We start from the raw sequence: 17,246 nt of genomic DNA, 5'->3' as shown, positions 1-17,246 counted from the left end.
AGAAATTGAGATCACTTTCATTGACTTAATAAATAATTCTACAAGTGTAATCAATTATGAAGCCGCCGCGGCATCATCAATTATCAGATAGATATAACGTTAATTCATGGCTTTGACTTTACCTAATGCTTTCATATTTGTTACAATCTCCTTAAAATAAATATCCCACACACATACATGTATATACATCGTAGCTCAATCACAAAAATACTATTGTTGAAATCAAGTCAAAAATGGAAAAATCTTCTCATTTTCTCCTCCTTACTCTACTCTTGTCGTCTGTTCACTATTTGATGTATTATAGCTTAGCCACCGATATCAACACCGATCGTTCTTCACTTCTTGCCTTAAAATCTCAAATCACTTCCGATCCACAAACTATATTGACAAAAAATTGGAGCACTGAAGCCAGTGTCTGTAGTTGGATCGGAGTTACTTGTGATTTTCTCCTTAATAGGGTGACTCAGTTGAACATATCGAACATGGGTCTTGTTGGAACCATCCCACCAGAAATCGGAAATATTTCTTCTCTCGTTTCTTTAGACATGAACGACAACTCTTTTCATGGTCCTCTTCCCGTGTCTATCTTTAACATGTCAAATTTAGAAGTCTTGAGTTTGAGGAATAATAGTTTGTCTAGTAGTCTACCTCTTGATATGTGCATACACAATCTTGATCGACTCAAGATTCTTCGTATTTCTTACAACGAGATGTATGGGAATATACCATCGAGTTTGGAGCAGTGTTCGCAGCTCGAGTATCTTTCTTTGTACAACAACAAATTTGATGGAATAGTGCCAAGGGAACTTGGGAACTTGACCAAGCTTCAAACGTTGTACATTGATGCAAATAAGTTGACAGGTAACTTGATCTTATCTCCATGGACTATAGTCAAATAATTCTTTTTAATGTCATTTTCTATTTATTTTCAATATCTATTATTTTTTTACAGTCATATACGTAGAGGGTCAAATTAATATTAATAATATTCTTATTATTATGGTTATTTATTATCATAGTTATTATTATTATAATTAGGTATTGTCCATATTTTAAAACTTATATTAAAATTTATTGAAGTTATTATTCATTAATAATAATAACAATAATAAAGATTCAATAAAACTTAGGGAATACGAATTCTTGAAAGTTGCACCACTTTGAATTTAATTACTTATCCTGTTATATAAAAAATCCAACAAATACGAATAAACATTTCAAGGTCGAGTCATAGTATTATTTTTTTAGGTCATAATCTTACTAAACAAATAGGCCAAGGAGATAAGTCTAATTGTATTCTCTATTTCTCTATAGACATAACTTTCTTCTCCCTTTGTGCGCGAATAGGAATCCCATTTTTTTATTATGGTCCGTCCGCGAATAGGAGTCCCGCTTTATAATTACCATAAATGGTAAAAAGGCCCCACACTGCGCTCACATATCATTTAAAACCAATATATACACGTGGACCCATATTTCACTAACTTTTGTGTACCCACTTTTTTTAACATTTTTTAAAACTCGTGCCGGAAAAAAATGAGACTCCTATTCACGGACGGAGGGAGTATAATTTAAAATATTATAATGCTATATGAACATGTACTAAATATTATGGATTTGATTCATGTAGGTGATATTCCAGAGGAGATTGGTCGTCTAACGAATTTAAAAAGTTCGGACATGAGTTCCAACAAATTAAAAGGCTCATTGCCTGCAACTCTCTTCGGCATGCCATCCTTGCAATATGTTGACTTTGCTTCCAATGAACTAAGTGGACCATTATCACCACAAATTGGAAACATGACATCCCTTCTCAGAATAGGCCTTGAATATAATAATCTAACTGGTATGAGCAAATCACTTGTTGATGCTTAATTTGAGCTAAGTTTATGATTTCTATCATAATCCTATAGGTGAAATTCCAAAAGAGATCGGTCTTCTTACCGATTTCGAGCGATTGAGCATGTGTTGCAACAATATTAGTGGTTTAGTGCCAAGAGAACTTGGGAACATGACAGCCATGGTTGGTATATACCTTTCCAGTAATGCTTTAAGTGGTATGATTCCAACCCTTCATAACTTACTTTATTGTAACGTTTTATTGCATTTATTTCTACTAAAATTAGTAAGTCGTTCAATTTTGTGTCACATTTTCCCATACCATGATACTTAAGAATAGTGTGTTAAGTGGATGGTGAATAAAGTAAGAGAGAATAAAGTTAAAGAGAATGTTATTTTTTTTCCAAAAATAGAAACTCAATTATCTTGGAACTTCACAAGATAGAAAAATGATTGAATTAATTTGGAACGGAGGGAGTAACTATTATCATATGCCATCCATCAGATCAATCGGGTATATTGATGTTAACTCGGTATTAATGAAAATTAAAATTTATTAGTTATAACTAAATCATTATCTCGTCTCAAGTGGCCATTCCTATGTTTATTAAGCTTGCACAATGTTTTTTGTATATTCTTGCAGGTCCTATACCAAAAGAGCTAGGTCGCCTTGTTAATTTATGGGAGCTGCAGTTGCAAGACAATATTCTAATAAATGGATACATACCAAAGGAAATTGGGAACATGACATCTCTTTCCTACTTAAGGCTTGCCAATAATACATTAACCGGTACTCTTTCCGTCGCAATAGTAGTCCTCTTTAATTATGACACGAGTTTTAAGAAATGTAAAGAAAAATAGGTTGATTAAGTTTGTAGAATATGGGTCTCACTTATATATATATATATATATATATATATATATATATAGGGACGTGTTCAGATCAATAAGTGAAATTCTGTCAAAAATTAAAACAAATATCAGTCATTGGATCTTGTAATGTAACCGTTAGATTATTGACACGTGTCATCTAGTAATGTAGATAACTAGTCAAATAATGTAACTTAGCTAATAATGTACTATTTTAGTACAATAATGTAGCATTTTAGTCTAATAATGATAATGTAGCATTTTGGACTAATAATGTAACTTATCACATCCATCCAATCTCAGGATCCAAGGACTGAGATTTGTTTTGATTTTTAACAGAATTTCACTTATTGACCATAATGCGCCCCTATATATATATATATTAGTTTTATAATAAAACGTGAGTGGAATAAGTTGGTGGAATGCGTGGCCTACTTACCATTTATGGCAAAAGTAAAATAAGACTCTAATTGTGGGTGAACTGAAATGACAAAATAGGACTCTTATCGTGGGCGGAAGAAGTAATACATTGTGTACATGTTTTACTGAACCCTAAACATACATATATTAGTGTCACAACTTCATATTTTAAGTAGCATGATTTCATGTCTGTTTATGTATCATTGGATACAAAGTTGTACTGTATTTGTTATGATTGTCTTTTTCAAAATTTGTACGAGTAGGTACTATTCCAAAAGAAATTGGAAACCTGAAACACCTCATTTAGTTATGGCTTCACGACAATAATTTAAATGGTATCATACTCTCTCTCTCTCTCTCATATGTCAATATGTCAATATGTCATTCTTAATCCCGTTCAAAATCAATTTTCAGGTCCAATACCTTCCGCCATTGGGAATATGTCAGAGCTGGATTATTTAGTACTCCCTCGTAACAAACTAATTGGAGAGATTCCATTATCCATTTGCGACTTGAGATTACTGACACTCCTCCATTTAGCAGACAATCATTTGGAAGGACAGATTCCAAAGTGCTTGGGAAACTTCAATAGTACATTGTTGGCTCTTAATTTAGGTCAAAACCAAATCACAGCCCTTCAATCCACATTTGTAAAAGGTTGCAGTCTTCAGGCCCTTATTCTGTATGGCAATAAGTTGGAAGGAATAACACAGTCCCTAATCAACTGCCAACGCTTGGAGAGCATTGATTTTGGTGATAATGAAATACGAGGCGCATTTCCCTTCTGGATGGAAGCATTCCCTCAACTTCGCGTCCTCATCTTGAGGTCTAACAAGTTGAATGGTACTATGTTGGAGGCTTCAAAGACCGAGCATCCGTTTCCAAAGTTGCAAGTCTTGGATATATCAAGAAATGCATTTGTTGGCTCTTTACCTGATAGATATTTCAAGAATTGTGAAGGTATGATAGATGCCAAGGATAATCTGACACGCGTTGGGAAGGATAGGCTCCAAACATATTTAGACTTAGGTGTCATTTTGAAGGGTTTGGATCAGGAATTGAAAAGATTGTTAGATACGTTTACAATGATTGACTTATCTTCCAATAGATTTTCCGGGAACATTCCAGTTTCCATCGGCAATCTTAATTCTCTTAGATACTTGAATTTGTCCAGTAATACTCTCACGGGAGAGATTCCTGTGTCTCTTGGGAATATAAGTATTCTTGAGTCATTGGATTTGTCATGGAACAGATTGAGTGGAAAAATTCCAAGTGATCTGACAGGTTTGACATTTCTTTCGAAATTAAACCTATCAATGAATAATTTTGTGGGGCCAATACCACAATCTAAGCAGTTTTCTACGTTTCAGAATGATTCATACACAGGAAACTTGGGATTGTGTGGAGTTCCATTGGCAAAGCAGTGTGACACAACTGATGGAAAATCAGTGTTTCCTCCACAAGAAGATGATGATGATGAGTCAGGATTTATAGATGGATTTGGTTGGCGAAGTGTCGTGTTAGGGTATGGATGTGGATTTGTGGTTGGAATTGGAGTTGGTTACATGATTATAAGAAGCGGAAGGCCAAGATGGTTAGTGGACTTCTTTTTTGGGGCTGGATATAGTAATAGTAAGATGAAGAGAAGAAATAGAGAAAAAGCAACAACAAGGAGAAGGTGATTCAAGACAAACAATTGTGCTTTTCTTGAGTTTCATTTGGAACACTAGCTTGTTGTGTGTATGATGTTTTGCAAATAATGCATCTTAAATTATGCAATGTTGTATTTCTAAGTTAGGCTACTTTTGTTCATAAAATTGTACAAGCAACCCTTGCATGCAATCTGCACAGATGCTAAAAAATCAAATATTTCAATGCTCAAAATTGTTTTCTAAATTATAAGAATTATATCCAACTTCAACTTCTAATTATAATTGGAAACAAATTCAATCCCCACAAAATTCAACTCAAAACAAATAAAACAACCAAAACATACCTCTCTCACTTGAAGCCTTCATCGTACATCTTCTCGAATTCGCGCGCAAGCGCAAACATTTCACACAAGGACGAGGGCTTTCGCAAGTGTAGTTCCCATCGAATAGCATCTTTGAAGCCCGATTCACATATGGAGACGAGGTGATTCTCCGATAGCGACACACCCTTAATCTTGACCAAAAGCCTCTCGAACTCGTCCTGATATTCCATCACCGTGTTGAGTTGTTGCAGCTTGCAGAGTTTCCCTAAGTGATTGTCATGATATGTTGGATCAAACCTCTCTTTCACCGCTTCCATGAAATCAGGCCATGATTTTACCAATTTGTGTTTTTTTTGGTAAATGAGCCAATCCAGCGCTGGCTGCTCTTCCGACATCCGGTAATAGTCTAAATACATGTCAACCTTGAAAGTCCATCCCCATGGGTCGTCTCCGTTGAATTTCGGGGGATCGAGCTGAAGATAGGGGCTCTGCTCCGAATGGTTGGACTTTGAATTATCAGCATGAGCCATGGCTGAACAATTTTGATGAAGGAGAAGAGAAGATTAAGGTTTAAAAAACTATGTAGTAATCTTTGTCACTGATGATATGAAGAACACTTAGACTACACCAGACTTTGTCGGGCATTTCGGCAAACGGTTGGAGTGCCTCTTATAATGTCATGTGAAATATGATAAATAAAGAAATGGTGACATGTTATGATCAAATAAAAAATTATAAAGATCTATTAATGCACAAATGTTAAAAGGGAACAACCGTACATGGAGTTGGTGACCGGCGACGGCGGTTGGGTGGCGCCGAGGAGGTCACAGCTTTTCTGATTTGTGTGTGTTAAGGCACAATCTTATTCTCTGAAGTTGGGCTCACTTTTGGGCCAGTTTGTTTTGTTTAAATAATTCAGTTGGGCCTATTTTGTTAAGAAGAAGAAAGAAGTTTTGGGCCTTTTTATTTGATTTGAGATTGCTTTTGAGTGTATGGCCCTTTTTTTTAATCTTTAGAGTGGATCTTGGACATTTTTGTCGATGTAAATTGAGATTTCAAGACGGAATAAAGTATAAAAATTGAAATTTTGTTATTTAATTAGCGTATTTCAAACTTTGTGAAATATATGAGATTTTGATATTTTGAGGAATAGATCAGATTTTGACCATAATTTACACAGCTATTTACCTTTAAAAAAATGGAATCCCCTGTATAAATCAAATTGTATATATTGACTCATTGATCGTGCCCCATTTGTAAACCTTGGCCATTTAATATCAAGAAAACATTACCTTCAATCACAATTCTTCCTTTCGTCTGCCATTTATAGTTCCATTTTGACTTAGCATGGAATTAATTTTTATATATTTATTTTATAGTAGGACGTGAGTGAGTAATTATTTGGTTCAGTGTGATCCACATACCTAAAACATTTTTTCACTTACAGAGGAAGTAATATAATTAAATGATCCATAAGTAAATAATACATCAGGATTAATCCAATGTCAATAACTCTAAAACAAACAAAAGCGAAATCAAATTCAAACGTACTTCGAATAAAATAACAAACCAATGATTAGTCCAATCTCAAATAAAGAGAGCAAATGAAATAATAAATCAACTACACCAAAAATGGAAAAATGAGTTTATACTACTCAAAATGCCTTCTTCCATAGTTGATATATATCCCTTAGAAACACTCCTACTCCTTGATTGCATTGTAAAAAATATGCTGTCCCTTCTCCCAACGGCCGCCTAATGTAACCACCTTATCGTTACACGTAAATTCCATCGTGTATTCGTTGTAGCTTCGGTAAATCTCACCCAAAGTCTTGAGCCACGAAGCTCCTAAGACTAGGTTTGGAGCATGAATGGGGAGCACAAATAAATCAACAACAACCTCATGTCCTTGAAGTGAAATATTGACGTTGTTACATTTTTCTTTACACACGAATATCGACCCATTGCCCACACAAACACGGAAAGGATTGATTGGTGTAACATGCAGCCAATATTTCTTGACAATTTCGGGTTGGATGAAATTATATGTACTGCTTCCACTGATTAAGGTTTCGACATAAACTCCCGAAATCTTACCTGTCACTTTCAACGCACGGGGAGGGTCGAATCTCCGTTTCAACGCCTCCAAGAATTCAGGCCATGTTGTCACCAAATTGTTATCATGCTGGTGAAGGAGCCAATTGGACGCCCGGTGTTCAAAAAGTAGTCCAACTAAGCGTAGACGGTCCTTTTCCGACGTTTCAAAGTAGTCGAAATAGGATTGGACCTTGTGAATCCAACCTAATGGGTCATCTCCGTTGAACTTTGGAGGATCAATCCGAAGCTTGGCCTTCTTCGCGGCAAAAATTGCGTCTCCGTTGTTGCCAAGTTCCAACCTTAAACTTTTTATGGCTGACAGAATCTCTTCTTGAGAATTATCAGCATGAGTTTCTGTTGCCATGATTGAATGTGATTCTTATATTGGTAGTTTGGTGAGGAAGATAAATAAATAAAACACACACAAGTTTGATTCTTATACATAGGCAAAGAGAAATCCTACTTTATAGAAAATTAAACTTAAAGGAAAACCTAATTTGAAAGAAGGAATTATACATAGGCAAAGAGAAATCCTACCTTATAGAAAATTAAACTTAAAGGAAAACCTAATTTGAAAGAAGGAAAAATATTAATTTGAAAGAAGGAAAAATATTACTCCTAATATTTTTCCATCTACTAATTCTAATAACTGGAAAATAAATAGAACCAAAAATATAAATTGCTTCTTATGTTCCAATACTGCATCAATATATTAGGTAATTGTATATGAGTTATGTCTTTTGTGTGGAGATTTCGAGAAAATTTGGAAAGATTCGATTACCATAGTTAAAATTAAATTAAGATATCAAGAAAAGTTGGTAAGATTGCTTACTTTAGATATCGAGATTTTAGAGTATAATCCTGTCCCAAAAAACCTAAACAGGCCCAAAACAGGCCCATGTAGGATAGTTATAACCTCAATCCTCTTGAGAGTATGGCCCTTTTTTTAATCTTTAGAGTTGATCTTTGCTTTGAGATTTTTATTGATGTGAATTGAGATTTTAAGATGAAATACACTAGAAAAATTTGAAATTTTGTGATTTAATTAGAGGATTTCAAATTTTATGGAATCTAGACCAGATTTTGATATGGCTATTTACCTTTAAAAAAATGGAGTCCCCTGTATAAGTCAAATTGTATATATTGATCGTGCCCCATTTGTAAACCTTGGCCGTTTTAATGTCAAGAAAACATTACCTTCAAACATTTACTTTCCACAATATAGGTGTCATGCCCCAATTGTTAGTTAATCATCATTACTAACGACTATGGAAAATATTCAATCACAATTCTTCCTTTCGTTCGCCATTTATAATTCCATTTTGACGTGACATGGATTTTAAGAAATTGTTTAACTTTATAAAGTAAAATGAAAAAATGAGTGTGGGCTCAAATTTTATATACGGATTTTACAATAAGACGTGAGTAATTATTTGGTTGAGTGTGATCCACATACCTAAAACATTTTTTCACTGACGGAGGAAATAATATAGTTAAAACTGATCCATAAGTAGATTATACATCAGTATTAATCCAATTTCAATAACTCTAAAACAAATAAAAACGAAATCAAATCCAAACATACTTTGAATAAAATAACAAACCAATGATTAGTCCAATATCAAAGAAAGAGAGAAAATGGAATAATAAATCAACTATGACAAAAATGGAAAAAATGAAGAATTGAAGTCCTCTGAGCTAAATAAGAATATAGGAAGCACAACCTCATTAGGCTCATTGCATATCATTCTTCATGAATGTGCTTTAGCTAATTAGCTTTTAATAATCTTTTAGAAAGGAATTTTGTGGGGGTTTGATCTTTAAAATGGATCTTTGCTTAGAGATTTTGTGAAAGCGGTAAAGATATTATTTTCTCATAAATATTTTGTTTTATTGAGATCCCCATCTACTTGCTATTCCAATGAGTGAGGAAATTGAATTCGGGCTTTGGTGGAGCAAGGCAAGAAATTAAATGACGGATAGCTTCAAAATTAATTATTTTGGATATATTATTTTGTTGTTGTTTTGAAATCTAGAATCTTTGCTACTCCTATTAATTAAGATAAGCATCGTTGTTAATTTTCTTGAGCTTAATTCGGCAGTCTCGCATGCTTGGGGCAATTAATGTGTGATGTTTTGCAAATAATGCATTTTAAAATTTGCAATGTTAGGGTGTGATCATTGCTAACTTTCATAAATTGCAATTCTGTTAACTCATCAACGCCGTGTATTATAAATGTTAATATGATGACATTAAAATATCAACACATAATATCATATTGACATATTTAATACATTACGTTAATGAGTTAGCAAACTTTATTAAAATTATATCTCCACCGACTTAGGTGGAGAATCTAGAATGCCCAAGATATAAGATAATTAATTAGAATATGCTAGACCATGTAAAAGTATCTATCTTAACCGACTTGGAAAAAGTAATGATTAGAGATTAATCTAGAATAGGTAAAGTATGTCGGTTGGTTTGTATGCCACCGACATTGGATGCCTATAAATAGGTATAGATGCTTGATTAGTGTGTGTGAGTAAGTACACAAGAGAGTGAGTGGGTGCACTAGTTAAGTGTGCGTGAGTGTGTACGAGAGTTACTGTGCGAGGTGTGTCCTCGTAGAGATAGAGGTGTGTCCTCGGGCACATATTGTGCTCTGCAATACAGTATGTAGTTTGAACTTCTAAAATTTACAAAATAATCTGAATTTAGATGTGATTTCATTTAAGTAGAATGTCGACGTTTGAGATGAATTTTTTGTTGTATTTGTTGGGTGCATTTTAGATCTGACAATGTTAAAATTTCCGAACTTTTTACACATCAATTTCTTGTAGCACAGATCATTGTAAATTTGTTTGCAAAATACAGAACATAAATTGGCTTACTTCTTAACATAATTTAATATATTGCAACAACTCAAACACAAGCTCTCATGACATCCAAAAACAGAAAAATTAAGAAAGAAAATTCGAACAAACTCAAGAAAGAGTTCCAATTTAAACACAAGGCAAGCACACAATCCTCCTTTTGTCTTTCAATCTAAGTTCCCCTTCGTGTTGGTGGAGCTTTGTCGCATCTCTTCTTCGTCTTATATCTATAACCAGCCCCGAAAAAGAATTCGACTAACCATTTTGGCCTTCCACTTCTTATTATCATGTAACCAATTCCAATCCCAACTACGAATCCACTTCCATATCCCATTACAACACATCGCCAACCAAATCCATCTATGAATTCATATTCATCATCTCCATCTTCTTCTTCTGCCTGCAACCATGTCCCATTATTGCATTTAATTGTCAACGGAGCTCCGCACAATCCCCAATTTCCCATATAGGAATCATTCTCAAATGTGGAGAACTGATTAGCTTGAGGTATATGCCCAACAAGATGGTTCATTGAAAGGTTTAGTTTGGCAAGAAATGTCAACCTTGTCAATTCACTTGGAATTTCTCCATCCAATTTGTTTGCTGACAAGTCCAACGATTCGAGGTCAGTCATGTTTCCTAGAGACGAAGGTATATGTGCTATGAGGCTATTATGGGACAGGTTCAAGTATTTGAGAATCGTAAGATTTCCTATGGAATGTGGAATAGTCCCGGAGAAATTATTGGAGGATAAGTCAATTGCTGTGAAGGTTTCCAGTAGTCTTTTCAACAACTGATCCTTACCTTTCAAGGTGACTATCATATCCACAAAATTTAGATACTGCTCATCTTCTCTTTCATAGGAACTCTCTGTGTCATCTCTTTGCTTTGCGTCTATCATTTCTCTGAAATTCTTGAAGTATCTTTCAGGTAGAGAGCCTACAAATGCATTATGAGATATATCTAGAACTTGTAACAAAGGAAATGGAAGTTTCATTGGTGAAGGAAGTGATAAGTTGCCATCACACTTGTTAGACTTCAACACTAGCACTTTAAGCTTGGGAAGGTGTTCCATCCAAAAGGGAAATTCGTCTTGTATTCTATTATTTGCAATGTCGAGACCCCTTAGACGTCGACAATTGACTAAGGATTTAGGTAACCGTCCGTGGAATTCGTTATTACCCAAATTAATGGACAAAAGACTACAATTCTTAGATATGATAGATGGAATGAGGCCACTAAGGTGATTCATGTTTAGGTGAAAGATGGTCAATGATCTGCTGTAGTTTCCAAAGCATTGTGGCAGTCTTCCTTCCAGAGTGTTATTTGAGAGAAGAAGATAATCAAGGCGTGACAACTTGCAGATGGAGGATGGGAGCTCACCATTTAATTTGTTGGAAGAGAGTTGTAAGAACTCTAGATTTGATATATTTCTAATGGTGGATTGTATTGGACCTTAAACAATTTATTTGAAAGGTTAATAAGTATATAGATCAAATTTATTTATATTGAAAAATTCACATACATGACATTTTAGTCAATGTAACGGTATGGAGGTTATCCGCATTATATATTACTCCCTCTGTCTGAACTTAATTGTCACTCTTGGAGTGGGCACGAGTTTTAAGAAATGTAAAGAAAAGTTAGTTGAAAAAGTTATTGGAATGTGGAACCCACTTTTTATATTAATTTTATATTAAAATGTGACTGAATTGAGTTAGTGGAATGTGAGATTTACTTACCATTTATGGTAAAAATAAAGTGTGACAAATAAATTAGGGGCGGACCGAAATGGAAAAGAGTGACAATTAAGTTGGGACGGGGGGAGTAACATTTTAAGAAAAGGGACCACATAAAATCAAAATGCTAGTTGTCAAGATGACCAATCTTTCATGAAATAACTCCCATAAATCAGACTGTTTAAATAAAGTTAGAACTTTCAGATATAAAAGTATTGGCGAAAATATCACTATTCACCCTGGTGTATGAACTTTTCAATGTTCGGAGTAATGAAATTCTGGTCCAATCTACCTAGCTTGCATATAGGAAATCATTATAATAAAAACTATTATAAAAATGACATAATATGCTATGTATTCTTAGAGTTATAAAAATTCCCAATAAGATTATTTAATGAATGTGAAGTTGCAAAGGAGAATGGGAACTCACCATTTAATTCGTTGGAAGAGAGATCTAAGAAATCCAGATTTGAAAGATTTCCGATAGTGGACATAATTGGACCTTCAAACCATTTATTCGAAATATAATAAGGATATAAATAAAATTTCTTTACATCTAAAATTGTACATGCATATCATGTTGTGAACTAAACTAATACACCATATTGTAGATATATAAAAAGCACCATTTAATTTGTTGGGACATAATTGTGGATGGTACAAGTTTGGGACACAGCCATAATTCATATGGTAATATCACGAGGAACAAAATTCGGTGTTCTAAAATATATAGATTATTCATGTTAATACCAAGAGTAATGAAATTCAGGTCCAATCTGCCCGCCTAGTTTGCATATAGGAAATCATTATAACAAAAACTATTATAAAAATGACATAATATGCTATGTATTCTGAGTGTTATAAAAATGTCCAACAAGATTATTTAGTGAATGTCAAGTTCTAGAGGAGAATGGGGCTCACCATTTAATTTGTTGGAAGAGAGATTTATGAAATCCAGATTTGAAAGATTTCCAATAGTGGATGGTATTGGACCTACAAACCATTTATTTGAAATATAAGAAGGATATAAATCAAATTTCTTTTCATCTATAATTGTACTCCACATGCATATCATGTTGTGAACTAAACTAATACTCCATATTGTAGATAAAAGCACCATTTAATTTGTTGGGACATATATAGTCGTAAGTCATAAGTATAGATTCTCAACTGTACGTGGATGGTACAAGTTTGGGACATAGCCGTAACTCATATGGTAATATCCCAAGGAACAAAGTTCGTGTTCTAGCAGTCATGTAGGGAATCACTATAACAAAATATTCTAGAAATGTCATAATATTTTAGGTAATTTAATTATATTGAGAGGGGAATGATATGCTACATGCTTTAGGTGAGCTCCTTATGTGAGTACCACTCTCGTTTGACGCACATTTAACGTTTTTCGTTTTGATTTATATATTTAGTTTGATTCCAATACATTAAAAAATAATAATGAAATTTTCAATTTTACGAAATTTATAAAATCAAAGCTTGATTTGTTATTTATTAATTTATTTTGAAATTATAGAGAATATGAGCAAATTAAGAAGGTTCATGTATTTGAGTATCTTAAGATTTCCTATGGAATATTCCCAAAGAATCTATTGGAGGACAGATAAATTGTTGTGAAGGTTTCCAATAGTCTCTTAAATAACTGATCATGACCTTTCAAGTTGAGCCTAATCTCCATGTAACTTAGAAACTCATCATATTTAATTTCTACTGGCTCAATCTTTGTTAAGAAATTGTTGATATATGTTTGAGGTAGAGAGCCTAGATAATCATTATGGGATACATCAAAAACTTGCATCCTAGGAACTGGAAACTTGGTTCGTGAAGGAAGCGAGATGTTACCACCAAACTTGTTAGACCTCAACACTAGTACTCGAAGCACGCGTGGGCCTTCCATTCAAAGTATTATATGAAAGAAAAAGAAAACGAAGGCATGACAAGTTGCAGATGAAGGATGGGAGCTAACCATTTAATTTGTTGGAAGAGAGTTGTAACAACTCCAGGTTTGAAATATTTCCGATTGTGGGTGAAATTGGACTTTCAAACAATTTATTTGATAAAAGAAGGATATAAATCAAACTTATTCATACACATGCATGGAATTTTACTCATCGTAACAATATGTTTGTTATCTGCATTAGGAGGCTCATATTTCCATTTTAGCCCGTCTGCAAATAGGAGTCTCGATTCATTTTTACAATAAATGATAATAGACCCCACATACCACTAACTCATTCCACTCTAAAAGTGGAGTAATATATACAAGTAAAATTCATATTCCACTAACTTGTTTCCACTCACTTTTCTAAATATTTTTTAAAAGCGATGCTGGAAAGAAATGGTACTCCTTATGGTGGACGGAGGGAGTAACATCTTGTGGTAGAGATAGCTCACCATTTTGTTGTCAAGATTATTCAAGATATGTCAAGTAGCATATAGGGGATGAGAGCTCACCATTTAATTTGCTAGAAGTGAGATCTAAGGACCACAGAGTTGTAAAATTTCCAATGGTGGATGGTATTGGACTTTGATAAGGCTAATTTCGTGCATCAGTTATGTGGTGAAAAACACTTTATTTTACTAGGTCTAACGCAATTTTTAAGCCAGGTGTGTGAAGGAATCGCTAGATCAAGGAAGAGCCGGAGGCAATGGACTAGCGAAGGAAAACGAAGGAAAGTGAGCAGAGTTGAAGAGAAATATGGCTGGACGAAGGGAGTCAAAAGCTGAGGGCAACAAAGACTATTCATTACCTCGCTGGACCCACTTCTACGCCTATAAAAAGAGGAGCATGCAGCACACAATACATACATGATTTCGCTCTTAGCTCACACACTCACACACACACTTGGGAAATGGGAATTCTGGGGTAGTTAGGGGTTCATCTTCGGCGAAAGTCAGTGGTAACACCGTCCTCTCGGAGGGCGAAGAAACAATCCTATTTACATTCAGTTTTTCGCACTTTTATTCCGTCGAACTTCATCGTTTTGGAAGTCGATTTGGATGTTGCTGCTTATCGGTTATCCATGCATTTAGCTTATGTCATGTTGGTGTTTATCTTGAGTTGATTTACGATTCTAAGTTTTTGTTTGAGGTTTATTTTGGCAGTGAAATGTTATTCTCTGTTTTGGATAATTCTGTGCTTGATCTGGGAAAGAGGTTGTGGATCGGTGGTTGTTTGGCGAATCTGTAGCTATGGATATACTTTTGGTCGGAGTTTGTGTCGGATGCTTGGATCCGGAGTGGATTTAGCATCCGAGGTTGGATCTAAACAGGGGAATCAAGTTGTGCATGGATTTTGAGTTTTCTGCTTTCTTTCTGTTTTACTTCGTCTAGTAATCGTAGATCTGCTTAGTTTAAATTGTTTTTTTTTTTCGGTTTATTTGCGTTAAATCAAGTCTGCTTCGTTTTAATTACGTTCTATCTCTGTTTTATTGAAATTTTATGCAAATTGATTGGAAAAGATGATGTCGCTGTTAGTTAGTACTTTAGTTAGTTGTTTTCCAGCTTTTCATCCGTATTCTACCTTTTCAGAAAATGGTCTCCACCGTCAGTTGTTTTCCCCGGTCTAGGTAATTAGAGGATAGTTTCATAGATCTAGAGAGTGTCCCGCGTGTTTTAGTTATATGCATAACTTCTTTTCTGCCTAGATCTAGATGTTAGAGTAACATGCTTCAATTACCAAGTTTAGTTTAATTTCCTCAACCCAAAAATTTCGTGGCAGCAGCCAACCCAAAAATAGTTCCGAGTCCTTGAACCTGTTTATTGCGCATTCATCTCTGTGGGATCGATCCCTACTTCCCTGTGCTAATTTTAGTACACGTGGTTGGGGGTTTTGAAAAGGTATTCTGTGTGTCCGACGACTGAGTTCTTTCGACGATCCGTGAGTTCCTAGACCTGTGATCTAGTGGATTCACTGGACCTAGGAGGCTTGTTATTTCTTACTGTGCACACAGTCTAAACTAAACCAACACAACGAAAAGTTTTTGTGTGTGAGGTCTTCAAATGGCGCCGTTGTCGGGGACTTGGATAGCGTTAATTGTTATTGCGTTTGAGGATTTGGTGTAAATAGTTTAATTTCTGTTATTTTGTTTTTCTTGACAGTTTATGAACACGGGCTTCCATTCTGGTAGTTGGGCTAGTTCATCTGGGTCAGGAAGCAGCCGATATAAGTGGCAGGTCAATGAGTCTACGTCCACTATTACCACCAGATCAGGGTTAAGGACAGTAGACCCATTTCCGTTCGAATCAGAAAGTAAGAAGGAGTGGAACTCGTCAGGAGAAGAGGACCCGAAGTTGTCTACAGAAACAGAGCTTTCCGAAACAGGGGGAGAAGAAGACGACGAGATGGCACACTTGGAAGATCCCGATCCGGAGATAGGTGCACTCACTGCGCATCTAGACGGTGAACCCGCTCATGACATAGTCTCGAACCCGCGCCGGAGGTCTATCGATATCAAGACAAATGTGCTTGGGGTTTTTCCCACATTCTCTGGACGAAGGAACGAATGTCCCTATGAATTCCTGAACGAGTTTAGTAAACTGTGCAGCATCCAAAAGCGACCCAACGAGGCTACTGAGGAGGACTACCGGTTGCATGCAGTCCCATTTGCCCTTAAGGGGGAGGCTAATACTTGGCTGTTGAGACTTCCACCAGACTCGATCAACACATGGAAGGATTTCAAACTGGAGTTCCTGGATTATTTTTTCCCAGCCAACAAGACGAACGCTCTGAAGAAGGAGATTCAGGAGTGCAAGCAAGAGTATGATGAGTCTTTGAGCTCTTACTGGTCCCGGTTAAAGGGATTGTTGGATGCTTGTCCGAACCACAGGATGATCGAGGCAGAGACTTACTATCTGTTTTACGAAGGTGCAAACCCTGAATCAAAGGACTTGATGAATTCCTCGAGCGGGGGAAATTTTACCAAGAATAAAGCTAGTGAAGCCAAAGAGATTTTGGGAAGATTAATCGAGGTGAAAAAGGCCTATGATAACCCGCGGAGCATATTGAGGAGGGGATCAGCCAATGCAGTAACAGAGCAAGACGACAAGAAAGTGGAGGACAAGATAGATAAATTGGAGAAAGCTCTGTTGAATGCTATTGAGAAATGCAACCCTCATGCCCCACAAGGAAATGAGAGATCCCAAGGTCTAGAGGAAAGGCAACTTTAACCTTATTACAGTCAACCCCGGAGGAGAGTACCAAGCCCAGGCAAATTCGATGGGGAGCTGGAATCCAGATAGAAGTTGGAACCAAGGAAGGCAAAAGGAGGCCCCATGGAGGACTCAACCCAATTTTAGATGGACTGACAATGATCAAAGTCGGCCACCCCCACTGCAACTCACAAATTATGCACACCCTCCAGAGAGGCAGTCCAACAGGTCAGGGAGAAATCAAGAGTGGCAACTACAATTGGGTA

General features: G+C 35.7%; 2 protein-coding genes across 2 annotated transcripts; one reads left to right on the top strand and one right to left on the bottom strand.

The window, feature by feature from the left end:
* Positions 1-233: 233 nt before the first annotated feature.
* LOC125199305 (uncharacterized) lies at positions 234-4,855 on the top strand. The gene is made up of 4 exons (XM_089066235.1): positions 234-861; positions 1,914-2,057; positions 2,483-2,629; positions 3,544-4,855. Exons 1-4 carry the CDS (start codon positions 234-236, stop codon positions 4,809-4,811), a joined length of 2,187 nt encoding a protein of 728 aa, XP_088922361.1. The 3' UTR covers positions 4,812-4,855.
* A 5,395-nt stretch (positions 4,856-10,250) lies between these two features.
* Positions 10,251-11,345, bottom strand: LOC125199304 (receptor-like protein 9DC3). The gene has a single exon (XM_048097362.2). It carries the CDS (start codon positions 11,328-11,330, stop codon positions 10,251-10,253), a length of 1,080 nt encoding a protein of 359 aa, XP_047953319.2. The 5' UTR covers positions 11,331-11,345.
* Positions 11,346-17,246: the final 5,901 nt, after the last annotated feature.

Source organism: Salvia hispanica, chromosome 2, assembly GCF_029641045.1.
Source record: "Salvia hispanica isolate PSC_SH4W2 chromosome 2, Shi_PSC_v1, whole genome shotgun sequence".
Taxonomy (NCBI): domain Eukaryota; kingdom Viridiplantae; phylum Streptophyta; class Magnoliopsida; order Lamiales; family Lamiaceae; genus Salvia; species Salvia hispanica.
The sequence above is the reverse complement of the archived record's forward strand: the minus strand, read 5'-3'. Positions and strand labels throughout refer to the sequence as shown.

Coding starts and splice junctions, on each gene's coding strand:
- LOC125199304 (XM_048097362.2), bottom strand. CDS start 11,330: ATGAATCACCTTAGTGGCCTCATTCCATCTATCATATCTAAGAATTGT.
- LOC125199305 (XM_089066235.1), top strand. CDS start 234: ATGGAAAAATCTTCTCATTTTCTCCTCCTTACTCTACTCTTGTCGTCT. Junction 862..1,913: donor TGATGCAAATAAGTTGACAG/GTAACTTGATCT, acceptor ATAATCCTATAG/GTGAAATTCCAAAAGAGATC. Junction 2,630..3,543: donor TGCCAATAATACATTAACCG/GTACTCTTTCCG, acceptor ATCAATTTTCAG/GTCCAATACCTTCCGCCATT.